General features: G+C 44.5%; 1 protein-coding gene and 1 long non-coding RNA gene across 9 annotated transcripts in view; both read right to left on the bottom strand.

The window, feature by feature from the left end:
- Positions 1-7,853: 7,853 nt before the first annotated feature.
- Positions 7,854-8,770, bottom strand: LOC130538796 (uncharacterized). Its single transcript, XR_008953981.1, has 2 exons — positions 8,527-8,770; positions 7,854-8,452 (listed from the first exon to the last, which is right to left on the bottom strand). It is a non-coding gene; the product is annotated as an uncharacterized LOC130538796 (long non-coding RNA).
- A 1,013-nt stretch (positions 8,771-9,783) lies between these two features.
- The window catches only part of LOC130538732 (receptor-type tyrosine-protein phosphatase mu-like), a 117,933-nt gene continuing 101,172 nt past the window's right edge, over positions 9,784-26,544 (bottom strand). For 6 of the 8 annotated variants that reach the window (XM_057056591.1, XM_057056593.1, XM_057056596.1 and 3 more), the window contains 11 exons: positions 21,682-21,779; positions 19,575-19,691; positions 18,752-18,906; positions 18,199-18,334; positions 15,898-16,047; positions 15,048-15,221; positions 14,056-14,187; positions 12,099-12,224; positions 11,133-11,296; positions 10,844-10,979; positions 9,784-10,615 (listed from right to left, as the gene is read on the bottom strand). In XM_057056591.1, coding sequence (XP_056912571.1) covers positions 10,562-10,615; positions 10,844-10,979; positions 11,133-11,296; positions 12,099-12,224; positions 14,056-14,187; positions 15,048-15,221; positions 15,898-16,047; positions 18,199-18,334; positions 18,752-18,906; positions 19,575-19,691; positions 21,682-21,779 — 1,442 coding nt within the window. In that variant the 3' untranslated portion in view covers positions 9,784-10,561. The remainder of the gene's footprint in view (positions 10,616-10,843; positions 10,980-11,132; positions 11,297-12,098; positions 12,225-14,055; positions 14,188-15,047; positions 15,222-15,897; positions 16,048-18,198; positions 18,335-18,751; positions 18,907-19,574; positions 19,692-21,681; positions 21,780-26,544) is intronic. The other 2 variants (XM_057056592.1, XM_057056594.1) reach the window with 2 other exon arrangements.

Genomic DNA, 26,544 nt, shown 5'->3' with positions numbered 1-26,544 from the left:
CAGCTGTTATTGCATGATTCCTCACTATAAACCATAACTATAGTCCCAATTCCAAATTTACACCCAGAATGTAAAAAGACGCAAAAGTCCTTAATGCCACGCTGCAACAACAGTAATGTATAGATGGAAGCATTTAAACCAGACATTTATTAAACAGATGATTTGTTACAGTTTTAAAATCCACCAACTGAAATGATACAATTCTGTCCACAAGTAGAGTAAGTAGAACTTTTCCTCATTAAATCTCCCATCTGTGAAGCAGCTGGCAGAAGGATTTCGCCCCTTTTGCTCTGATCAACAGCCTTTAACATTAGAGGGAACCCAAAACTGGCTTAATACTAAATGACTCCTAAACACACTGAAACGGGCAGAGCAGTCGGACCCAAACGCAGCACGCTCAGGAAGAAGATCCGGGTGCGCTGGCAGAGCGAACCGAGCAGCAGAAGCCTGGCGAGCAAACAGAACCCAGAGGAGATCTCCACAAACTTGAGGTCAGAGACAGAAGGCAGAGGTCTTTTACCGGGACAGAGGCGAGGCAGGGTCAGTACCGGGTGACCAGTCCGTAGAGGAACACTGGACTGACTCGTATGAATGCAGAGAACAATCTGGCAGAGAGGGATCTGGAGGGAGGAGCTTAAATGCCAGGTTGATTGCAGATGCAGCACAGGTGAGTGGAATGATTACCTGAAGACAGACTGGCTGTTTCCGAAACCACCCCCTATACCCTACATAGTGCACTCAAGAGTGTGGACGCCATTTTGAAATAGTGTCCGAAATGTTAGTGAGCATCGCTGTACCCTATGTAGTGCACTCAATGTATCCCACAATGCACTGCGTAAAGTAGTGTACAAGCGAGCACCCTAACCTCAGAAAATGTATCCCATCAGCCTTTATGGTATCACGTGATACCGACGGGATACATTTTTAAACATAATTTCTACTGTGCGGTTTGATATATGACATTTTTGGAAATAAGATTTTTTTTTTCCAGTAGGGGTCTAATATGATCATCTTAAAATATTACAACATAAATGTGTAAAAAAAACCAAATCAATCAATCTTCACTGTCCCCCCCTCCCTCACCTAAAATTGTTCTTCGGAATCGTCTGTTCCTCACCAGGCGACAGAATCTCAGTAAAAGAATATTTACAAAGATGAAAAGTAGCTCTGGATCCATTTTTGATGAAAAATTGCTTTATTAAATGTTTTCACTACAGCGGAATATGACTTGAGAATGTGCCATCACGTCTTGGCTTGAAAATGTCAAGCGACACTTATTATTTTAGGTAATAAGTAATTATTATTGTATTATTATTGACATGAATATTTCATTTTATTATATAAAGTTAATTATAGGGTAAAATATTGCATTTTCATAAAATGACCGCTGACTGTATTTCTGATGGGTTAAAATAATTAAATGGACCTGGCCACTTTTACCGGCGACCGGTTCCTAATTATTATGCGAAACCATGACGTCACTTTACGTGCGCCATAAATGACGCCGTTGTCCGAATACTAACTTTAAATTGAGTGCGCTATGTAGTTCACTCAATCCATGTCCCCCATGTAGTGAGTAGTGGATAGGGAATGAGTGTGTGGTTTCGGAAACAGCCTGTGACACACAGCATGTTAGCAACAGCAAATAGACCAGCAGCATATCCTGGATGGCGCTCAAAGGATCCCAGAGAGATTATCCTCTACGCAGGTGTCAACAGATTTCAGGACACAAACTGCTACAAACTTATGAGCATTAGAAAGTGTTTTCTGATTTAATCCACACTTCCACCGATGTGGACCCTTTGGTAGCCTAACAAGGAATATAAAAAACTCAAAACAGAAAACTAGCAAAAAGAAAGCAACATGAACTCATTTCAACCTAGGGAATGTGGTTATTAATGATGCAGTATTTAGAATTAAAAGAAAAACTCTCAACAAATAACAAATATAAATGATTTTTACAACACGCTCTTGATAGATTTTGGTCCTATAACACCTACAACTAAAACTGGCCTCCTACGGCCTCCACAACTGGGCCCAGCTGACAGGATCCGACACTCCCAGGCTGTCAGTCCCTGCACGCTGTGGTCGGGTCCCTTTGGTGCCACTTTCCGACCTACAAGGTCTCCGTCTGCAGCTCTCAGATATTTGATGCTTCTGTCTGATCCCCCCCCCGAGACAATGGCAGATTGATCAGAGGCTGCCGGAGTGTCCGATACAAGCACCAGTGACAGGTTAGGTCACTTAAAATGAATCACCATCAACGTTTTAACATGCGTGTCCTTATTTGTGGGGAAGAAACTCAGAGTTATCACACAAAAAGTTAAATTCCACATATTTGAGCATGAAAAGGTACATTTTGGGTTCATATTTTCCCATAATGATGACTGAATATTCCCAGCGCATTTGAGTCCCGTTGCACAATTGTATTGGGAATAAATTCATCCTGTCAGCCAAATCAGGGTCGAGTTGTTGCTGAAGCAGATTCCAACAGTCAGGAGTTTTACCAAAGCGTAGAAACAATTGAGTCCTGAAGTTTAGTACAGCAGCTGGACGTAAACTTGTGTAGATTGGCATCTGTTCATTGATTTGGGAATAAAGCATATCCGTTCTTCTGATGAACAATAGAGGGTGAGCAGCACGAGCACTCGCGTATACCGAAGATTAATCACAGTCAGAGCGCATAAGCGACTGTGTCAATAATGTGGTTAAAACAAAAGAGCCCATTTGTCTTTGTCCCGCTTTACCCCAGTGCTCTGTGAGTATGTTTAGCTGGAAACCGATGAGCTGGCACTCTCAGCAGTTTGAGCCCGGGCCAGACTTCTTTGCTTTTTCCTCTTTCTCCTCGCTCAGTTCCTCCATTTCTCTCTGCGGCCTGCGACTCGATGCGGTAAGTGATAATGGCACGTGCGATACGGTTCAGAGGTTTTTCGCAATAGGCTGTTCCCCATATGGTCTGAGACATGGTACAGGAGAAAGTGCCTGTCCAACAAAGGCCCCTTCACCTCCACCACAATCCTCCCTTCATCTGTAAGCCAAAAGATGGACTCGAATCTCCCCTTTACTGCAGCCCCCCCGGCTGAGAGAGGCTACTGGAAACCCATAAAACCTCTCGATCCCCAACCCGCTGAGTTATGAAACTGATTATCGGGAACCGGAGAGGCTAGAATTCAGCTAATTGATTCTACTGGAGAAAGCAGGCCTCCCCCCCCAGTAATACCATCGAAGAAAAGACCAAACCCAGTTTATGATGATAATTCTCTTGGTGGTGAAGTGTGCAGTTGGAAGCTTTTGCATCATGCTAAAGCCCCCATGCTGCCCAGCAGTCACAGCGAGGAAGCGGCTGGCGTAGGAGCCAAACTACCCTACAGGGTGCACAAATGTCAGCGTGATGCATTTTGGAACTTTCTACTGTACACGATGGATCAGTTGCAGCTCGCAATGAAATCCAGTCTTGGTTGTAACAGCAGATGGGGCAGGAGCTCTGCTGCTGCTGTCTGATGGTCGGCGGAGTAGCATCGCTTGCTAACCGCTAACACTCCATCACAATTAGGTGACGCGCAATTGCCATCAGTTATATGTGAGCATTTAGGAATCCAGGTTGCTCTGGAGCGTTTATAGGAGTCTCACATGTCCTGATGATGGATGGATGTGCTGGAAGATGCAAAACGCAGTGTTTGGCGCTATAGAAAGAACCTCCCCAGGGCTCTAAAACAACATGTGTAAGCTGAAACAGAGATCTTGCACCATTTCCTTCTCCTCAGCCGAGTTGCTGATGTTCTGTTTTCTGCTTTGACAGAACGAGAGGTGGAGCATCTGTTGGAGGTTATTAATTTCTATGTCAAACATTTAAACTATGGCTTTGGGGGGGAAATGTCAAAAGGATTTCACATCTAGGTGGAACAGGGAAGCAGACAGGATGTTTTAATGTTTCGCTCGCTTCATTAGAATTCCCCTTATGTGGGCACCAGGAGAGAAAACACGCAGGAGACACCAGTAGAAACTCATTTTTCCTCCCATGATTTATTTTTATCTGAGTAAAAATGAGTTGCTGAAGTCATCAGTTGTTGCAGAACCCCTCGAATCCCTGTCTGAAGGGGAGCGCGAGGGAAATTAAAGAAACCTCCCGACCATATTCAAGAGACCTCTTTGAGTTCAAATGCAAGAGAGGCAGCTGCTTCATTATGCAGGGAAAGCTGTGTCCTACAAAAATCTTCCATCAAACGAGGGCTGGAGCCGATCGCCTTCAGAACGGAGTCATAGTCATGGACCTTTTATCCGAGAATACTCGATTTTGTGGAATACAGCAACGATGAACCGTGACGACAGCTTGTTGTGATCGTGATCTACAGCCGCACATGGGGTTCACATGGCAACCAGGTCAGAGGCCTGGAGGATCGACGGCATCAACACCTGCACTAGCGCGCCCAGACTGCTTCCTTCAGAAATAATGATGAGGAACAAGGCTTGAAAAACACAACAACCTTCCCCTCAAGGTGAACAGTTACATAATGTTGCCTGAACGTTCCGTCCAACACTAATTAAAACAGAGCGGCTCCAGTATCTGTGGCCCGTTTGCTGGGCTGCCACCCAAGAGTGGCAAATTTGGGTTTTTTTGATGTATTTACAGTGTCTGCCTGGAGAAACAACACAAGAAAGGGAACTGGAATTGCTCTGTGGTTCTAAAAATAACCCGGTTCCCCTGCATAATCCAAATATCGCGCTGTCAACGGTCCCAGGAGGAGCTCTCTCTAAAAGGAAGTGTCCAGCAAAAGGACAAATAGACCGTTTGCATTAATATATTTTAATGTTAAATCTTTGACTCCCTCCGGGGCGGTGAACCAAAGTCAGTCAGCTGTAACGGTGTCTCTGGACAGATGTGGACCAGGTACACACATCTGAACACACCTGAGCATTGCTCAGCATCTCCACTGGCGCTCCATCCTGCTGTCTCTTCCCCCCTCTTTTGTCTGCTCGATATGTTGCACGTAGCAACGACCACAGTCAAACCCAGCTCAATATTAGGCATCAGAAGATAAAGGAACCGACTCCCTGCCATGCTGAATCCATCCAGAATGCTATTACAGCGCCATGGCAACAGATGAAGACACACAGGCCCCTGGATGGGGGGCACTGCTGGCTCACTCGTCTTCTGCGAGACTGACTGGCAAAAAAGCTCCGCGGGGCTGCTATGGCAACAGACTGATCGTATGCTGAGAGGGGTTGTTGACGGCAACGGCGTCACGTGGCCCAAGTTGTCAGTTTCCCCCTGAGTTACAGGAAATGAGATCGACTCAGATAAAGATTCGAACTGGGAGAGATGGCCAGTATCAGGTTGCACGCCTGTGTGTGTCTGTGTCTGTGTGTGCGTGTGTGTGTGTGTGTGCGTACACTTTGTCCTTGTTTGGCTGACAGAAGCCCGGGAACAAAAGTGATGTAACACAGCAGCCACGCGCCAAATGAGGATATCTAGTTATGGGTTGACAGTAAGCTTGCAACTTCTAAAATATGTAGCCTCAAACTACTGAAATATGTATGTCACATCTGCGCCCAGGAATAGTTTTACTCCACTTGCTGCCTGGAAGCACCAGCACCAGCAGATTTAAAGGGCTGACAATGCAATGACATCAAACTGTCAGGGGAATAAACCAATGCCAGGAGGGCAGACGTGTCTCCTCCGTCATGAAAATCCTGGAACTATGAGATATGGATCGGCCTTGGATGTGAGAGCTCGAAGGGGGGGGGGGCTTTTTGTATGTTGAGCCGGTGCGCCGATTGATCGTTCGCTCCCACTTGGCGAATGCTCGATGGCCAGCGCTGCGGCCCACAAGCAAATAGTGCTGAATGATTGGAAATGGTCCGAAAAGCAGCAGCTCTGCCATTTTCCAAGAGACAAACAGTGCAAGAGTGATTAGACACTTTTAAATAAGCCTCCTCCCTGGAGAAATGTGGGCCCTTTGAATGATTTGAGCTCGTCTCAATGTTAATTTAAGAGGAATTCATCTGAATTCTGCCGTACAGCTGAGGCTTGAAGCTTTGAGGATGACAATTTTCTCAATTTGATGAGAACGGCAATTTGAATATGCTCCAGAGTGCTTGGAAGAGCGATCAAGTGACCACAAAAATGTCATTTATCCCACAAAAACACAGTTCTTCTGCACTGTTCTTCTGAGAGGGTGTTGGTGAGGGCACGGCTGGATAACTGAGGTAGAATCCTGGACTGGAAGCTTTAAAAGGAATGTGCTGTTCTCCCTCCGTTATAGAAAGACGTGCAGACATCATTGCTGTTGCTGCCAGTAACGCTGCACCAAAATCAACTATTTAGAAGAGCGCCAACGTTTTGTGGTTGGGAAGGAGGCTTCAGGTTGCGCAAGAGCACGCGCCACGACTGTCGCCTTCAGGCGATTCGGCTGTCGGATCAGAGCGCCACCAGAGCGGAACGTGCTGGGGGGGGGGGGGGCAGGTGTGAGTCTGTCAGCACACACGGTGAGGACAAGACATCTGGAGGATGGCCTGTTGTTGAGAAGGGCAGCAAAACAACCTCTTCTCTCAAGGAAGAGCATCAGGGCAGTGATGTTGGACCACTGAGGTTCTGGCTGAGATGTTTTGAGGCAAAGCTCAGCCATGTCATACCAACTGGAACGCTTCCAGAGATCGGTGTGTGTGTGTGTGGGGCACATCCTGGGAGAACAGCTGGGGAGGAACAATGTCCAAGACGGGGCAGCTTGCCACACGGGAAAAAAGACACCTACTGTTGAGAGGATGTGGAGAAACATTCTGACAAACCCCATTACGCAAAAATGGGCTTCATCAGTGGGCTGGAGCCCAGACGTTGATTGACATGCTGGGGTGAGATGCAGAGGTCTATAAAAAGAAGGGTAAACACTGCACATGCAGGCTGTTGGCAAGAAAAACGCTATGTGACTGTCAAGAAAGGGACTTTGACATTTAGGAAATGCTTGTAATTACTCTTCAGTCTATTGTAACAGTATCAGACAAAAACGTTGTGATTCATTCTCAAAATGTTGGCCGCGGCTGCTTTATGTGGCCTTTTCAGCAACTCAACGAGAGAATACGATAAAAAAAGAGAGAAAAGCACATTAAATCCATCCGCTGTTAAAAGACTGCTCATGTTTATCAAGGTTACGGCTTGTCTGTCCGACACTGCCCTCTGCTGGAGCTGCGGCGTCATCAACAGGTTTGTGTTTGAGGTGATCTCAGTAAATAAGGATATAATCAAACATTTACCTTATTCTCATATTATACAGGCTCATATTTAAAGTCTTTATGTCTTTGGATATTGCTGATTGTAGTTTTCAGCACATTTGTGGTTCAGAGAATTAGAATATCAGTTAAGATGGTTTACATACAGTATATGTTAGCTCTGACAGCATTAATCATTGATTTAGCAGTTTGATGTTCATTGGTTATATAGGTTATTTGTCATCAATTGGTTACTGTAAATGTCAACTAAAGAAAGGTAACTACATGCACTCTGACAGTTCTGTATTAATTTAACAAACTGACGTTTTCTGCAACATCTGGCAGAAACTCTCCCAGCATTTCCACTTGCAATTGAGAGTTGCTCCCAGTCGCCTCCATCTGCCGTCTGTCCTCGCTCCAGCCTCCCTGCTGGTCTCCACATGGGAATAAGGTGTGGAAAACTCAGCAACTGTCCTTCGATGTGGAAAAACCCTCCCTGGTTTCCACAGCAGCTGGTGGAGAAGGAAAGAAAAAGAGATTACAGACATAACAACCTGCTCAGCAACAAATTAAAACAATAAAAATATTATCAACACCAACAGCACTAATAATAAATCATGTGTGAAGAGTAAAACCCAACTCAAAATAAATTGCATTTTTACTTAGATATTCTTTATTTAAGAATTCATACTTTACAAAGTCGTGCCAGTCTCTGTCATTTAGCCTTAAATGAATGTGATTTCACGTTAACGACGTCAGGGTGACAGACCTGAATGAACTATTAAGAGAACCTCCAGCCCATCTCTAACCAGTAGGGACCAGTGGAGCAGGTCTGATTTCTGCGAGTCCAACTGGATGAGGACCTGACCTGGTGCACCTACAGGTCTGTGGTAGTTATGAAGGCACAGCAAAGAGGGGATCGTATGGTTCTTCTCTTTCTGTCCTTCCCTCCTGCCCCCATCTCCTTCTCCACACCCAGCCATCCATCAACAGGAGGGTCCTGCCTTATGAGAATGGTCCTGCTCCTGGTTTCTTCCTGTTAACAGGGAGTTTCCCCCTCCCACTGTTGCTTGTAGGCTGATACTTAAGTGAACAGGATATCCTCGTGTGACCCACCACCCACGGGAAGCTCCTGTGGATCAGGTGTGAGGTAGAGGAGGACCTTAGACGGATCGTAACCAGGCATCAGAAGCTGACGTGGGAGACATGGACGTCACCAGAACCAGAACCTGCTCTGGAGGCAGGGAGCCTAGGGGTTAGATATGGGGGATGTTAAGCCAAGGGAAGCCAGAAACAGGACCCAAGATGCAGACAGAGACCAACCTGAGCATAAAAAGGTTTAATTTCCAAAACAAAAGGTCACAAACGGGTAAACCTGCAACAGGTGGGCAAAATGCAGGTGAGTGAGGCTGACCTGAGCAGCAGTGAACTGGGAAATAAGACAATAGGAAAAGAAGATAAGGTGAGGCAGGTACAACTCACAAGGAACGCAGACTAGCAAAAGTTCTATCTCAAAAATTCTCAAGAAGTGTTCGCAGAGAATCTAGAACAATCTGGCAACAAGAGGAGAAACGAGCTGCTCCTTAAAGCTGGTGGCCAATCAGCCCAGATGAGCTGCAGGTGAGGGAGGTGTTCCAGGCCTGGAGAACCGAGAAAACACAACAAAAAAACACTGAATCCTAACGGTGTGTGTGTGTGTGTGTGTGTGTGTGTGTGTGTGTGTGTGTGTGTGTGTGTGTGTGTGTGTGTATGAACAGCTGTGGTTCTGGAGCTCTATTGGTTAAGGAAGAGATGATTGTCCTGGGAGCAGAGCAGGTGGATGAAGCTGGGGACACAGAATCTTGCCGGAGAGTCATAATTCCTGACATTTATTCCCACTGAATGTTCATTTGTGTTGAATATTTGAAGTCTGGCTGGATTTTCAGATTTGGAAGCTTCAATTTATCCTTTTGTTCAGTTGCAGTATGATTTTTTTTCTCTTTATAAAATGTGTGATGTTGATGTTCTCTTTTCTGGGCAGCCTCTAAGCCCAACTTGTGTCCGGGGACACAGCTCCTCTTTGACCGGACTTTGTTTTACAGGACCTTCATCTGGAGAAGGTCGTCCATGAGCAGATTGATGTGATGTGATGTGAGCGAGCTCCATTTCTGCTTGTTCTCACCGTTGCTTCCACAAGCTCAATGTGCTATTTCTCCATTAAAAATATGACTTTACTGTAATTTCCTCAGCTTGTTCTGGTATAAATGATGGAATGCAATTAAATTGTAATATAGTTATAGGTAAAATTATTTCCCTGTAAAATAAGTGATGCAAACTTCCCACTTTAAAGCACAACCATGTGATAATTTTGACTCACATTTGTGGAAATAAAAGGTCTGATTGGCTCATCAACAAATATGCCATTAATCAAATCACAATTTTACCTAATAACATAAAAATAATCCTGTTATTATTCCCGAGACAGAAAAAATAAAGGGGATACCTACGTTGTTTTCTTTGTTATTTCCTATATGTCCACTAGGTGTCTCCCCCTTGCCATGTTTTTTTTCCAGCGCCACTCAAAAAAAGTCAAATGCACAATTCAGTTTTTATAATGTAGATTTATTATTTTTTATGCACAACATTTTCTTAACAATGAAACTAAACGCTCACGCAAATGACCAGAAAATTAACAAACAAAAAGAAGCACACAATACAGTCCATAAATCAAACCTATAGAACCCATGATTGTCACTTACTGTGAATCACAAAAAGTACATACTGTGAATAAATAATCTACAGTAATATTTACAATATGCACAACGAGAATTCAATGGGAGTGCAAATAAAGCTTTGGATCCCTGTACAGAATATAAGGTAAGCAGATGTAGCCAGCATACGTTACCAAGCAATAATCATCAAAAAAGACAGAAATTTACAGGACAAGGCTTACAAGAAAAAAATTTAAAAAGCCAGAAGATCCAAAATGAAATAACCTTAATCAAAAACAATGCACTCATTGTTCTGTACAGTGTTGTACACCGAGTATTTAATGCATGTTGTCCAGTGGGGAGCAAGGCAAAAATCACGTGACCACAGCTGAGCGAAAAAAGAGGAGAGGCGGCGCGGTAGAAAGAGACTCACGACGCCCCCTGGCGTCCGCAGCGGGTACTGACAGAAAGAGGCTGCGATATTTAACACTGTACACCTCCTCTGTGAGCTTTCCCATCCGACTGAAGACCAGAAGAGGCAGCTGGTCAAGCAAAAGTACGGGTGTGCTTGTGAACCTTCTCGCTGTTGGCTCAGCAACACACACTTATCACAATGCACAAACAGACAGGTGAGCTGAAGGTGTTCTGTCATGTCCCAATCTTAGAAATTACCCCGAGCTCAAATACTCCAGAGCCACCTCGTAGCAAAACTTGTACTGGTCCTACAAAAGAGGGGACAAACGGGAATGTTATTTAATTTGTGTTGGAATTTAAGTTTAGACAATGCAAAATGTACAATCTGCTGCAAAGACATGTTTAAAATGGTTATTATGGTGTATTTATACAGTGATCATATTTGTATGACCAACAAACGGTCATTTATAAGGCTCAGTGGGGGACAAAGCAGCAGAATTTAAGGTGGCAGCTGAGATTGATCAGAGAGGATTTACCAGTAGATCCACCATGTTGGGTTTATTGTTCCTCAGTGTCTTGACGGCGTGGAAAACGTCAACTGAACGCTGGTGTTGGAGCATCTCACACACGATGCTGATGGCACAAAATGTCCCACTGCGGCCACCTCCGTTCCTAAAGGTGTTCCGTGGAGTTGATGAAGGGTTAGAAAATGAGAACAGTTTCAGGTCAGTGATGGAACTGCAGTACAGCCATGCCGCCAGTAGGTGGAGATGTTTTATTTCTGCGAATGAGCTGCACTCTGTGCTCAGGGCTGCGATAACTTACAGACAGTGGACCACAGTGCGTCCCTCGCCCCCATCATACTCTTCCTGCCACTTGTCCACCTGTCGAATAAGCTTGAGGAAGGAGCGTTTGGATATGGGAGTGTCTCTGTACATGGGCCAACCGAGGAACTGGAACTGCTGCACCATGCGGTATCCGTCCTGAGGCTGGGTCAACGCACCAAAGGGTCGGAGAAGGAGGGGGACATGTTAATTGCCATGGCCCAAAGTGGGAATCAGACTGTAAAGATGCAGGACTAAACTGAACCTCCATGGTAACATGCAGGACAAGAGCGATAAGAGCAGTAGTAGTCAGAGGCGGCTGATAGATGAGCGCGGTTACCGCTGGAGACGGACGGTTAAGATCTGAGAAGCACTCAGACATATTCAATCAATACTGGTCCTCAGTGATCATGTGTGAGGAGACACATCAGAATGAGTTCTGCAGGCCAGAGTTCATTAATGTCTTAACACGAGGAGTCAGCACGGACACCTGCAGACCCAGCGAGCTTATGGAGCTCCATGGAGGTCTGTCGGTCTCTTGGACTGTTGTCTGGGCTAAGATGTATCGCTAATTAATTAAAACCCTGGAGTAGTTTATGAAATACAGCTTAGGAATTAATGCAAGAACATATGCACAAGAGGAAATTTGACCCCTTGCGACGGACCCACCACACCTTCTGGCCAAAGGTTACTGAGGCGCGCTTATTTCGAACTTTGTGAACATTTCTCCAACGGTCGCCAGGCATTTGCCTCAAGCACCAGCGCAGTAAAAAAACCAGAATGAGTGTGCACAGCTTGAATGGACAGGCTGGTCTCTGAGTGGGAGACATGAGGTGTGCGGGCACGGAATACATTGGATGTCGTGATCGTCGCAATAGAGAATTTTTTTTTGGAAAAGTTGGAAAAAAGAAACGACACTAAATGCACCACAGCCAGATGGAGGTAAAACGTAATAAATCAAATGTACCCGTGCTGCATTGTAGATCCTGAATATTCTGCTGATGATGTCCTCCTCCAGGTCGGCAGAGACAAACTCCACCTGGATGTGTCCATGACGGTGGACACCATTTTCTGGCCAGTACTGTGGACACAGCTAAACAGAAAAGGCAGAGACACACACATGCGTGCAGACACACACATGCGCGTGCACACACACACACACACACACACACACACACACACACACACACACACATGCCACCCGAACAAACACAGACACACACCAGAAAACACAAAACAAACGCAGAAAAGACACTTCATTAGCTTCAGCGTCACACTTTTTAAAAGATCTTTAAACAATCTAATGTGACAACTGCCAATACGTGTTTGTTTTGTAACAATATAAAAGGGTCACCTCTGTAGAAAATCAAATCATCCTTTTGTTACAACTTAAAATGCATCAAAAGTGTTGTTCTCAAATAAGCTCACGTTTGTCTTTAGGTGCAGTTTAAACTTAGTTAAGCCTTTGTTTTATTTTGAGAAAACCTTGTTCTATAATTACCTGTATTGAATTTTACCTCAGGACTGCAATGCTAATGCTAATGCTAATTGTTCTGAAAACTTTCCTCTGCCGCTCAGCCAATAAATTTCTGGGTTGAATAATACCTAAAGCTAAATTTATGCTAGCTGTGGCGCCCTGATTGCCGCTGCCCAGGCTGGATGTGACATCATCGAGGCATTATCATTCTGAAAATTACAGTTGATTTATTAAGTTGTGCTCCAATTGATCCGGTTTCATTTTTTCTTTTACAGCATCATCAGGCGTTAAATCAAACGTTCAGTAACAGTATTGACGCTATGCTCCGGCAGCCCTTGTGTGCAGAGATGAATAAAGTCTATCGTTTTCCAGTGTGAAGGTGAAAAAGTCCAGTTAAGGCGCCACACCTGTGGAGCGTGCTACCAGCCCCATTGGACTCATTCGCTTTGGTGGACGGATACAAACATGGATAGATAAAAATCTGCACCAACAAGCATGTCTACATATTGACTCATGGACAAACGAGTGGAAAAAACAGAGTAACTGGGAGAAAAACAAATATCAGGCCTGATTGCACGTGCATGCAGACAAATAGATGCTTCCTGCCATTCACTAAACAGCACGTACGAGCACAGGCTCATTGGCAGCAGTGAGACCTTTTTTTTTCTGGCTTCCTTTGAGAGCATGTCAAAACCTGACAAATTCAACAGATGCAAAAACAAAGCATCTGATGGAGGAAGAGAGTGAACCTCCACCTCCTCGGTCTCCCAGTCTCCCTCTCGACGTTCCCACCTGTGCTCCCTCCTTGGCTGCTTGTCTGGCAGGCTACAGTGAGAATATTGAATGAAAGGTCTTTTCTATCCAGCCAGTCAGCCATCTAGGGAAAGAGGGATTTGGATGGAGAGAGCAGCCTGACTTCAGGCTTTGATCCCCGGGTGTTATGACAGAGCCTCGGGCTGAGAATTCTGGAGAGCCTCATCCAGAGGCCCGTTTCTCCAACTGCACACGTTATCATGGGAAGAACTTCCCAGTCAGCAACTTTCAGACTTGCAATTTCAAATGTGTTTGCCACACACACACACACACACACACACACACGGACACACACACTTTGGTTTTCATGCGACTCATAGCCATAATAAATTACCCATCTCCTTGCCCCAACTCGCTCCCTTACCCTGACCTAAAAACAATTCTAACCTCAGCATTAAAGCCATGTCTTAACCCTCAAACATTCCTTTGAAGTTGTGAGGACCAGCCAAAATGTCCTCAATTTTCTGGTAGAATGACTATTGTTGGTCCTCCATATGTAACAAAGACGAGGGCACACACACACACACACACACACACACACATATGAAATACTGAGGAACTACAGCGTCAGTCATGTGTTTGGATGCTGCGTGCATCTGTTTGTGTTCATACACACGTATCGGGTCGGGTTTACCTGCGCTGGATCAACGTCGTTCAGCATCACTATGGATGTGCAGTGATAGTCCAGAACCAGCCTCCAGAAATCCTTTACCGTGTTCGGAAGTGGGTGCTGGGTCACGATGAATGCGGACGGCTGCTTGTAGCTCTGCAGGAGAGAGATTGGGAAATGGCATGAAGAACATTTTAAGAGTTATCCCCAAGAATAACCCACAAAAGGCCCCCCCTCCTTTCACTGTGCTCCTAATGGAGGTTCCATGTCTACAGAGGAGACGCTCCTAAACCAGACTAACGGTAATGGAGGAAGTCTGGTCTAGGTAGTCCAGCATGTATCCATTTAATACTTTAAAATTAATTTATACATTTTATGTCTAAAGTTCATTTTGTGCTTCTACTGCAATGACAGTAATACGTTCACATATTAATTCTCCATTGAAAGCAATCAGGGACGAACAGCCCTCAGCACAAAATTGGACTATTTTCATTTGCAACTGTATGAAAGCTCCATCTCACGATGGCCATGTGAAATAATTAAATACCCATGGACATGACTGAATGGAGCAACAGGGTCCTAACCTCAGATTCAGTATCTGGGAACATGGCAATGTTTCACTCTAGAAATTCAATGCCACCGCAACTGACCTTCAAAAACATACAACAGACTGTTTAATGTCAGAGGCTGAACAACTTTATGTATATTCTATACATGCTACATGTCTGCAATCTTTTGCTTCTATGTAATATTGTTCAACTGGTAGAACTACTAAGTTCACCACTCACAATGTTATTCCCCCTGATGTTTTCCATCAAAGAAAGCATGTCTGCTTTGATGTCACTGATTACCATTTGACAAGAAGAACAACATGAGCCAGGCAGCTGCAATTTCCTGACTCCTGACTCTTGTTTCAATCTACCATTGGAACATTGCAGGGAATCATTCATAAAGATGGTAGTCTCCCTAAAACGCCTCAAAATGTTTTTATCCACTTTTATATCTGCGGCTCTTACGTCCATTAGTGCTGCGTTGATGTAATTGGAACTCTCCCCATCAATGGTGATCAGGAAGGGGAGGCAGCGGTCTGGAGGGAGGACGTCCATGCAGCGGTTCTTCTCGTGGTTCCGAGGCAGCAGGGCGATGCTGCAGTCTTCCACCCGCAGTGTGGGAGTCACCATGTTAAGAGTCTGTCAAGGCGTTAGAGATGCCGTCAGAAAGAGGCAAAAGGGAAGGCACTTCGGTGTTGACGGTGCCAATATGCTAATAACCAATTCAGTTCTTTAGTTATGTTAACGACGGTTCCCCTGATGCCTAGAGATTAAGCTTGGGGATCAATATGTCACATAGAGCTTATGATGGATTAAAGAGAGATGACATATTTGCTATTGATTGACCCGAGAGGGAGAGCACCACTCATCGAGTGACATGTTCACCATCGCTTTGCACTTGAGATGCTGCGCTAGCTTAAGCTGCACGCATCAATGTAGACGTATCAAAGGGCCAAATCTGACCCTTGATACATCTGTATTTGGCCTGTAAAACGATCTTATGTGTATCACATGCAGTTATGACGTGTTGACACGGCTCATCCTACAGCATAACTCCTACTTGAGTTATTCCAAAGCACCAAGCTCTTTTTTCCATCTTTACGTTACCTGACAAACTGTTGCAATTTTAATTGAAACTATTTGATTTTGAATTGCTAAAATAGGCAAAAAACATTTAGATGCCCCTGACAAAATTCCCCAACTTCATCTACAGTTTGCTCTGGAGGTAAAATAACTGAAAAATGCATTTTTAGAGCCAGTTTTATATTTCTTATGAAAATAAATGGCCAGTTTGCTTGTTTGATAAAAGTCTCACCCTGAACTCCTCTTTAATGGGGCTGGAGTTGGTCTGCGGGTCCAGTCGGTTCATGTCGTAATAAACGGATCGTAGCTGACTGGCAGGAATGGTGGTGTCACCGCAGAGACATGCTTCCAGAATGGCGTCGTGGATGAAGACATACTGCTCCTGCAAAAAACAGCATCCTCATTGCGAATCTGTCAGACATCTAAGACCCACAGCTTCGTATGAGTGGTGTGTTCTCTGCTGTAACAAATGGCATCAATGCAAAAATACTCCAGAATGCAAAATAAAATAGTCTTAAAAAGGTATCTAGAATTTGATGATCAACTGGATCCCAACTCAGCCCATCACCTCCAGCTAGGATTTTACCTCCGTTGTCAGGATTAGTTCTTTCTACTAAGATCTAGTAATTACCTTGAATTTAAACTTCTACTTTGTAAATCGCCATAATAGTGATAAAGAGCGGAATAATTCATCGATTTTGAAACAAACACAGATCGAGACAGATCGTGTTTGAAACAGATTACCAGGCAGAGGATCAAATTGCACGTGGGCCATCTCCCACAATGTGTTTGTTTAAACAATCCTAATAAAAATGTACCGTGGTTCTTGTCTTTACATTACAAAACTGCAAAGTAGCGCCACTCCAGGTCGACTGCCATGTGGTCTTGGTAATGATCGCTGAATAAAAGTGATTCCAATTTGTATTCGCAGACCAGCAGAACCTCATGATCCAGTGCTTCAGTTCAATTAATCTGACCCCCAGCAAGAAACAGTGGCAAGGAAAAAACTCCCCTTTCAACAGGAGCAAACCTTGAGCGGAACCAGACTCATACAGGAGGATCCCCCCCCTTCCCCCCCCTCCTCCCCGGCTGGTTAAATGACATACCTGCTGCTAGAAGACCTGCTAGACTTCCTTAACTTAATAATCATATGATTTGATGATAGCTCCTCGATTTCCTTTAATCCCTCCCATGGGAGCCTGCATGACTAATATTTGTTGTTTACATTCAAAGGCCGCATTGCATATTTTTGCATATTTAATATGTAATGTATTTTATTCCGTTGTGAAACTGGCATTTATCTCAAAAGAGGCTAAAGGCTCTTCCTTGACCCCATCGGACCACTGTGACCTCAGCCAGGTTCAGACGTCATGATCGATGCACGAACATTCTCGATGCTTCAGAAGAGGAAAACAAGCTCCCTGCAGAGCAAAACTGGAAACTCGCGACACATTTCCTCCCCATCACATCAGGCAGTCAAGCAGCCAACATGGTGACGCGGCTTGAGGCTTGATGCAAATCTTTTCTGAAGTGACATTTTCAGCTGACACCGGCTTGTCACTTCGGACTGGAATCCGCACTCTCGCACAGGGGTCACTGATTTACAGATTCCCAAACATGTGTTGCCATTCGTTAAGTCTGGCTTAGAATGTCAACTGGTGACCCAGGAAGTTGGAGTGACTTGGGTCAGGTCAGCCGCAATACTTAGAATCCACAGATTAATAGATCTTATCTCAGCACAGGACCTGTAAACAACAACAACAACAACAGGGCTTTTTCATTTCCGCAGACTGAATTATGCACTGAGCGCTCGACCACAGGACCGAGGAAAAGTGCCAACAACCCCTAAAACACCTGCAAGGCAAAGCACACACATGCACGTAGATTGAAGGTCACTGAACTTGAGGAGAGTGACTCAGGGTGAACAACATTTGGTCTCCAGTTACTCAAATCCCAATCCGGATGTCAACGATGAAACATTTGCCCATTAAATCCAATGACGCTTGTGATTCAATGGGAATTACGGTGAAATGATGCATTCAACCGGACTATGGACACCTCCAGATGGCCAGTGTTGGGGAAAATGCAGAGTCCTTCAGTCGTTTTATACCGACATAATGTCGGTAGGGATGTTGTAGGGAGCCAGGGATGTTTTCATCCATTAATAAGAGCTGAATAATGTCAATCACAAGCAGATAAAGCCATTTAAACTGTTGCATTTATTATATTTCTGTGGAAAAAAAGGAGTTGAAAAATGTAAAGCTGCAACTCCATATACATCTGCACTAAATGGACACATTATTCACCTGAGGAGAATTAGTCCAACGAAGGTCAAATCAAATTTGAATGTTTTAGCTGAATCACGAACAAGATCTCTGCTGCGCTCATGGCTCTAAAGTCTCGAACATTTTCCTGCGGAGGGTTGGTTTTGTTGAGAACTACAGCAGATCTTGTAGACCCACGTCTACGGCATCCTCACTGCCCTCTGAGCAGGAAGTGTTAGGAGACAGGTGTGACACCAGGTCCGCCGTACCTCAGTCTGGACCATGTTGACTCTCCGTGAGCGCAGCTCCCTCACGCAGTTGTAAATGTCCACCACCCCCTCCCTTTCTGCCATGTCCAGCATGATGTCAATGACGATGAAGCAGCCCGTCCGTCCGGCTCCAGCACTGAAAGGAAACAGAAAAAAACCCAAAAGGCCCAGATTTATTTATCCTATTCCTTTTTATTTGACTTTGTCTCTCTTTTGTCTTCACTTTAAATGGGTAACTTAAAGTTATACCTGTCAAAATGGGGAAAGTATTTTATTCTGACGCCTTTTATGTGCCAACTTTTCATTGGCCGAATGAAATCATAAATGAAAATAACAACACAAGGGTCAGAGTCGAGGTGACTGCACCCTGTATTAATAGTTAAGGCTTAATTTACTTGATATTACATGATGAGCCATGAATATACAACTGCGGCTGTGCTGATTTTTTATTAATTTAATACACAATAATGTGCGTTATCACCAACCTTTGGGGAAAAGAAATCATTGAAAGCCTTCTAACAGAGTACAGAAGCATAAATACATGCACACTGACCTGCAGTGAACCACCATGGGCCCAGCATTGGTCATGGTCTTGGACTTGACTCTTCTAATAAATCCCAGCAAGCCTGTGGCGTGATAGGGCACGCCGTGGTCCGGCCAGCCCGTGAAGTGAAACTGCCGTATCTCCCGGATCTCATGAGCCCCTCTCTGAGGAGCAGAGTCATCGTGTTAAACACACACAGCAGAGCCCAGCGCGGCGGTGGCGAGAGGACTGAGAATACAGAGCGACTACGGTGTGAAAGAGCCCTCTAAAACAAACACGGAGTTGGATTGAACACAAACATGAACTTTACGGTTTCAGGATCAGAGGCAGCTGCATTTCCATTATCTGAAATGTTCACGGTTGATGCAGTCTTGGTGTCCTGTCCTGTCCCACATTTTAATATGATTATATTTATATATATTTATAAGAAATTAACAAAGACGACAAATTATAGACGTTTGACAATGTTGATCCTAACATTTTTTTTCCTATAATATTTTTGGCTTATTTAGCTTTGTTGCTATTGTTAAAGGACCAGACTCTACTCACTCTGTAATGTCAGGTAATGTCGCAATCACACTAAAATAACCCAGCGTCTTAAAGGAAAAAAATCAATGTGTGATGGGAAAGTAATTTCCCAGTCAATAATATCCAACTACTCAGTTGCAGTAAGAAATGCTGCAGCTCATTTTGTAGCACATATAGTGAAATGGTTAAGTATCAACGTCATAAAGGCAAATGCACCCTAGGCAATAGTTGCGGTCCGGTGGGCAGATACTGAGAGAGCGTGGCTTCACGTGTCTCGGCGGCTAACGGGGGTTAAAAAGAGTACCTTCTCCACCGCGAAGGTCCTGATGACGTACTCCGACAGCAGCTCGGTCTCTATCAGCGTCACCTTGACATCCCTGTAGATCTCCGTGTCATCGGGCCAGTACTTGCAACACTTCACCTGAGAGTGACAAACAAGCGTTAAACAACAACGTCCACGCTGCCTGTGGGCTGTACGTGCACCCACAAACGTAACCAGAGCACCTCCAGCGCGCCACACAGCGCCTTCCCGTTCTATAGCATTCTTGTCAGGCCAAAATGACATTTGTCCAGTAATACGTTGGCGCTCCCGTCAAGGATCTGCTGTAAATGGGAATCTTAGATATCGACAGAGAACTCATTCTCACATTGTTTCATTTTCATTCTCACACCTGTAATGTGAAAATCACTTCAACGGCAGGTTACAGCAGCGGGAGAGGTGGTTGGTGGTTGGATTCTTAGATCTGTCTAAGCCAACTACTGAATCACTAGCACAGAGAAATAGGAAAATAAAACATTAAAAAACTGTCAGCTGTGATGGGATTAGGAAGCGGAATAATGACGATCCACTAATGATACGAAATAATAAACCCTTTACTGTTTAAAGCAGATTTCCCAACAGAAATCTAAAACACCCCTGTGGAAATATTACTTGTATTAGGTATCATAGGAGTGCAAAATTAACCCTCCCTCCTCCTCCCCTGTTCAATTAAACTGTTGATACTGAGGGAGCGTGGCTGGCGCGGCTGAGATTGAGATCATGGAGGTATATCAGAGAATGATAATTTTTGATGAGGGATAAACGCGACATCAGCCACAACTAGATTCAATTTTCATCTCTGGAGTCGGTGTCCTGATTAAGAATGAAATGAGATTTTGGTTTGTTCAACGACACAGACTGAGGGGGACTTTGAGGTCCCTCTCCCTGACACTGCTGATGACTAATCCCCGATGACAATCACAAATCCGCCGTCCGCTTCCAGCCAGATTAAATTAGGCAAAAGCCATTACCTTATTAGATCACTCCGAATCAGATGCCTGGTTTAGGGAGAGTTAGCCGTTGGGCTAAAATATGTCAGGGAACACACAGATGTTCTTTTTTTTCTGAGGCTGAACTCAAGTGGGCCCCCCCAGCAACTCATTCGCTTGTGGAAAAAAGAAAACACATGTGGCATCAACCACACCGTGGTACCACCCCCCCGAACCAAGCGCGCCGCATCTCAACGTGCACCGAGTGACACTCCTGTGTGCGGCGCTGGCAGGATGGAGGCCGTGTGCCGCAATTTCCCAGAGTTCGTCAGCAACTGTGCCGAGCAGATGGCCCGCTGTGATACGGCGGAATGATTTTACGGCGACCCTCAGTGGAGCCACCTTTCCTGTGACCACCTGTGCCTGCCGCCAGCCATTGGACAAGGATCATATAACAGACGGTTAGGGGGCCCGGGCCCGTTGAGGATGCCGCCGCGGCTAAGCAGGTGTGGAGAAGATACGGGGCGGAGAATCAGCTACTGTAGAAGAATGGCCTAATGAGGTACCAAGAGATGGGCCCATGAATCACGATCAGCTCGGCTACAGAACGTTTAAGCCAAAAATGCGCATCAGCAAAATCAAGTTTAAAACTCCAGGAGAAAATCTCTACTGCAGTAAAAGCAGCACACTGTGGAATAAGCCCTATATTTTCTCTTGATTATTACCGAACCAGGAGAAGTGAAGTGGAACAAAACCGGATCCCAAAATACACGGCTGTAGAGAACACAGTGATGGCGCCGATGTTCCTGCGAACATTAACAACTGTTCTCATCATTCTCATCAATAACGGTCCCCTTTTGTCCAGCCAGGGCATTGAGGGAGGTTCCCAGCTCGTTAGAAGCTGGCGGCTACAGCCGGCTACAAACTGCCATTATTGAGGCCACTCAGATGAAACAGTTGCCTGGAAACCTCTGTGGTAATGAAGGCCATCAATCCGTTTTCTCCCACTTCTGACTAATCAGATAAACAGAGTAAAAGGCCCGGACGCGTGAGGCCAATGCTTAACTAATGCAGCACACCGGCCACATCTGTGCACCGACGTCCGCAATACACGGAGGGAGAAAAGCCGGCGAGGTGGAAATGAGGCCGAGCCGAATACTCACCCTGCCGACTTCCACCAGGTTGGTCACCATGACGATAGCTGCCGTGTTCTCCTGCCAGACCATCTTCCAGAAGTCAAAGACTGTTTCCTGCATTGGTCCTGAGAGAAAATAATAATAATAAGTTAAAAATCAAGAGAAGCGTGCGGAGAGAAGCAATGAGAAATGAAAGCGTCTCAATTTTGAGGCAGCAGAGAAACCTTAAAAAAGAAACAAATGACAAAAACAAGTGTGTCCAGAACGTGTAGATTAGAACAACCAGGATCTCCAAATCCTGAATAACAGCCAGAACCAGGAGAGGCCCCAGAACTCCACGGCAAACCCTCATGCCGATGCCCCAGTTTGCAAACTGATTATCCAAATGTTAAATGATTTATTTTTACTCTAAAACCGGCAAAAAAAATAGACAATAACTGTGGAGCTGGATCTGTCCCCACTACCGGGACAAATACGAATGCTTCCTCTGCGTCTAATTCCAAAACAATGGCAACTAAAATGAGGCTACAGTAGCTCCTCTACTGGAATTATCACTGCTGCTATTCAGCAGAATTGTTAGAACCTTTCAGCAATAAAGCACCGTTCAGGAAGACAAGTCACTCCTACAGTCTTAATTGCAATTGCAGCACGTGCACGTTTCTATCATCCCGGTGAATTTATTCAGCTAAACCATCTCCCTCCCCCTGGTTTTTGTTCAGATTGTCGCCACATCGTCAAAACCCAATAAGCACGTATCATTTACTTCACCATAGCAACTATTTCTTTAATCCAATGTCAAGGCAATAAAGCTTCTGTCTGATTCTCTCAGAGGCAGACAGAGAGAAACAAATCAACTTTCACACTGGATAAACGCGAGGGATTCGGACAAATTACAGCTCTATTGCAAAAATGCAGCTTCTGCTGCCATTCCTGCTCTAAGAGCTCCGATTCAGCATTGACAAACATGTCAAAGCTAATTTATTTACAGACTTACGTGCAAATGATTCCTCGCAAAACACTTACTGCCCAACAGGGGGCTTAAATAATGACAAAAACAGAGGAGTACGAATGAATAAAAGATATAATCTTTACTCTGTGTGCGTATGTGTGCGTCAGTGTGCATCTGTGTGTGTGTGTGTGTGTGTGTGTGTGGTGTGTGTGTGTGTGTGTGTGTGTGTGTGTGTGTGTGTTGACGAGAGAGCGAGAGTGCCACCAAATCTTTTCCTGGTGCCAGACCAAACCAGCTGACTATAGAAAGAAAAGAGCCCAAGAATTCCTGCAATATTTAAAACGCTGAACAATGATTATGGATTGACAGGAATTTAATTATTATTCTGCTTAATTAAAATGTTTAATATTAGTTTTAATCAAGAGCCAAGTGGGGGAGAGAGAAAAAAAAATCAAATCAATTCTGACAAATTAATTAGTGAATGCAAATCTCGTACAATTCTGCACTCTCCTGTGATGTTTTAAATTACCTGGAGACATGACAAACTACGCAGACATGCACACAAATGAGGCTGGGGGCACGGTGGTGCATCATTTAGGGTTTTGACTGCTCTCCCTACGAGAGCAGAGGAAAATAAGTACATTACAGGGTCTAAGAAGGTGACTAACCATTTCCCTGAGTGTGTCATCTCCCAGTCTGAATTATTAATCACCATTCAAAAGACCCCAATAATACAAGTGTGCATAATTACACTTTTTATTTTTTAGAGGGTTGGGGGAAGGGGGGTACCTGGGGCTTCAGTGCACGAGGAGAAAGGCGGTAAACACCACCAGCTGTTCTGTTACAAGTTCTCCCTGGAGGACTGTACATTTCACCGCATCATAAATGCGCCACCGCTTTATGGGAAGACAAAGGGAGCCTTGAAATATAGAGAAGAACCCCAAATTCAAGGTTAAAGTTTAATGAGCTTCACTGCCACAAGATTGAGACAGTGACTATGGCAACTCTACTAAAACCAAACTGCCCTGTAAACCTACCAATCAGGCATAGGCAGATTGATCTTTATTGTCAGAGTACATTAGGTAATTAAATTGAAGGCCAGCCCCAGTGCAAATAACACAAACATTTCTTTCCATAAACACCAATTACCTAATAAATACAGCACTTACATCCACACAATCAGACATTCAAACGTTCTAATTTGTTGCACAGTCCCAATTTGCCTCCTTCCTCATCTGTAACTTCTGTTTCGTTCAGGTGACTAGACGGAGGCAGCGAAATTCTCATAAATTTCAGCCTTATTGGCAGAAATGGTTTGTAGATCATTTTCTTCACCTGAATGATGAACCATTAATCATTTTCTGTGTGTTGTGCCTTCAGGATTTAAACTTAGACTTCCCAAGTAACTCCAAAGAACTGCCTTCCATCCAAAGTTGAAAAGCACACCAACAAACATTAAATAAGTGGGCAGCTTTGCTTCTTTTTAATTCCACTTGACTATATAAAATTTCAGATGAAAGCTCCCCAAAGTTGCCCATTGGCACATTTCCTCCTTGAGGTGGATCATCTGGATATCCCGATTGCAACTGTAGCGCCGCAAACTTCACTTCCACCCTTGTCGCTGCGTCTCCAATAACCAAACCAACCTGATTGAGCCACCCACTCCTTCTACCTCCTACACTCATCCCTGCGGGAGGAAACACACCGCTGCGAAGTTTGTTAGAGGAAGCCTGAGAAGCAGGACAGCTGGTGAGTAGGACTTCAGTAACACAATAACACTTGGCATTCTACTGTATGGTAGCTCGTCTAATGGGACGCTTGAGCAAACCAATTTGTGTTTCGGCGTGTACGAGGTGATGGAGAGAACGTGTGTGTCTGTGTGTTTTCTTGTTTTGCTACATATTGACTACAAAGATATGCATTCTACTAGCAAAGTGAGGACATTTTGGCTGGTCCTGAAACCTTTAAAGGCCTGTTTCAGGGTTAAGTGTGGATTTTTTAGGTTGTGTGTTGCGTTGGGGGTAAGAAGTGCAGAACTTGATGACAGCCAAAGTAGAAGTCATGAAGTCAGTCACACATGAGTATGTGAATAAAGCTTTCGGAGTTTAGCTGAACTTTAGGCTGTGGTATCTGTAAAATAATACGGGTACACACTGTATCACGATATTTCTCTTTAAAATGGGAGTTGGTAAATGAAAAAAATAGTCAACACTGAGTGGTACAAAGAACATGTCCTGAGACACCCAAGTCCTGGTGTCTTGAGTGCTGGGACTGAGGACAACAGACTTGTCCCTAAAATGGTCCCACAGTTCCAGCAGTTCACACACGACTCAACTGGAGACACTTGAAGTGAAATTTTCCCGACAAAAGGTCATTCATGATAGCGAATGCGTCGGCTGATGGAGTCCAGATATCAAAATAAAATGATTCCCCTCACTACATTAAGCTGTTCACAAAAAGTGTTTAGACTATTTTAACGTTGCTGTCATGACAAGTTAACAAACAATTGCTACAACAGCAGCTAGAATCAAGGTGTCTATTTACTCTGTCATGGAAATATGGCAGCCAACAGAAACGGTACCAGCCTAACTGGACCCACAGTGGTTTGCTGAGACCTAATTGTTAAGTAACAGTGCGTTTATATTAAATAGTGCAATTAATCTACATTATACAATCGATTTATGTATTGAATATGGTAATTTATTTTTATAGCAAAATGGAAAGTTGTTAGAAAACACAGTTAAGTTCTTTAGTCTGTGGCTTCCATCCTGTTTTTCATGGGGGATGAAAGAAGCAGTAATAGTTTCTTAATTAAACATTTTTAAAATTTGAAGTAAAATAAGCAAAATTACCAATTCATCAGGTCTGATTATGAAAAAAGACGACCCCCCAAATCACCTCCATGATGATGATTTCTGGATGTTTAATGGCCATAAGGGTTTAGAGACGGGAATCTGGGAGAAATTGGCTTGAGAGCTCACTTGGGGAAGATGAGAGCAATGTTTGTAGTTGGTGTGTGTGGGGCCTAGTTGGAGAAGTTTGGAGGAGGCACTTCAGATGAGAAGAACACCGGTAGAGACTTCACTTCCAGCTGTCAGAGAGCTAATGCGGCTGCAGCAGACGCTGTGTTCTGGGACTGGGTCTGTTCTTCCTTAGAAGCAAGGAGTGTGACAGCTGTAGAAATCCCCCAGCCAGGTACGGCACAAAACTCCTGATTAACATGGCACGCACACACACACACACACACACACACACACACACACACACACACACACACACACACACACACACACACACACACACACTGGCTATGCTCCCTTTGGCTATTAATATTACATGCAACAGACTTTGGCATAATGCACACTGGCTTATCATTGATTTGCTCTCTCTCTCTCTCCCTCTCTCTCTCTCCCCTCAACCCCCTGGTGGGCTTTGAGATGTTAACCTGTAAATAATAAAACTTTTGCGCTGTTGGTGACATTTGGCGTTCACGGAAGAGGGGAGGGAAGAGCGGGGATGGCCAGCGGGCAAACGCTTGATGAAATTGAACCCTTTCCTTCATGAATATTTTCCACATCACCGGGAGGATGCTGCGACTTATCGCAACCGTTTGCATCCGGGCTTCAGAGTAATTCGCAGTCACTACCCGGGAAAGAAAAAAAAGTTTATGTCTGATCAGTATTTAAATGATCTGCAGGACAGGAGAAAGTGGACTGGAAGGTCGGCGGACTGCGGCGCTGCATCGCCGAATGAAAGAACAACCTAAATACTGAGAAGAGGCATCTGACAAACGAGGCTCTTACGGGGTGACGGCTGTTCTACCTGTGGGCGTCGCCTTGACAAAGCCAACGCTCATCAGAGAGCAGTTATCTGCCCTATCAGGCGCACCCTCGACCGCCCGCAAAACCCAATAAGAGCAGATGTTCTTAACCAGGAGTAAG

Source organism: Takifugu flavidus, chromosome 15 (genome assembly GCF_003711565.1).
Source record: "Takifugu flavidus isolate HTHZ2018 chromosome 15, ASM371156v2, whole genome shotgun sequence".
Taxonomy (NCBI): Eukaryota; Metazoa; Chordata; class Actinopteri; order Tetraodontiformes; family Tetraodontidae; genus Takifugu; species Takifugu flavidus.
This window is presented reverse-complemented; position numbering and strand designations above follow the sequence as displayed.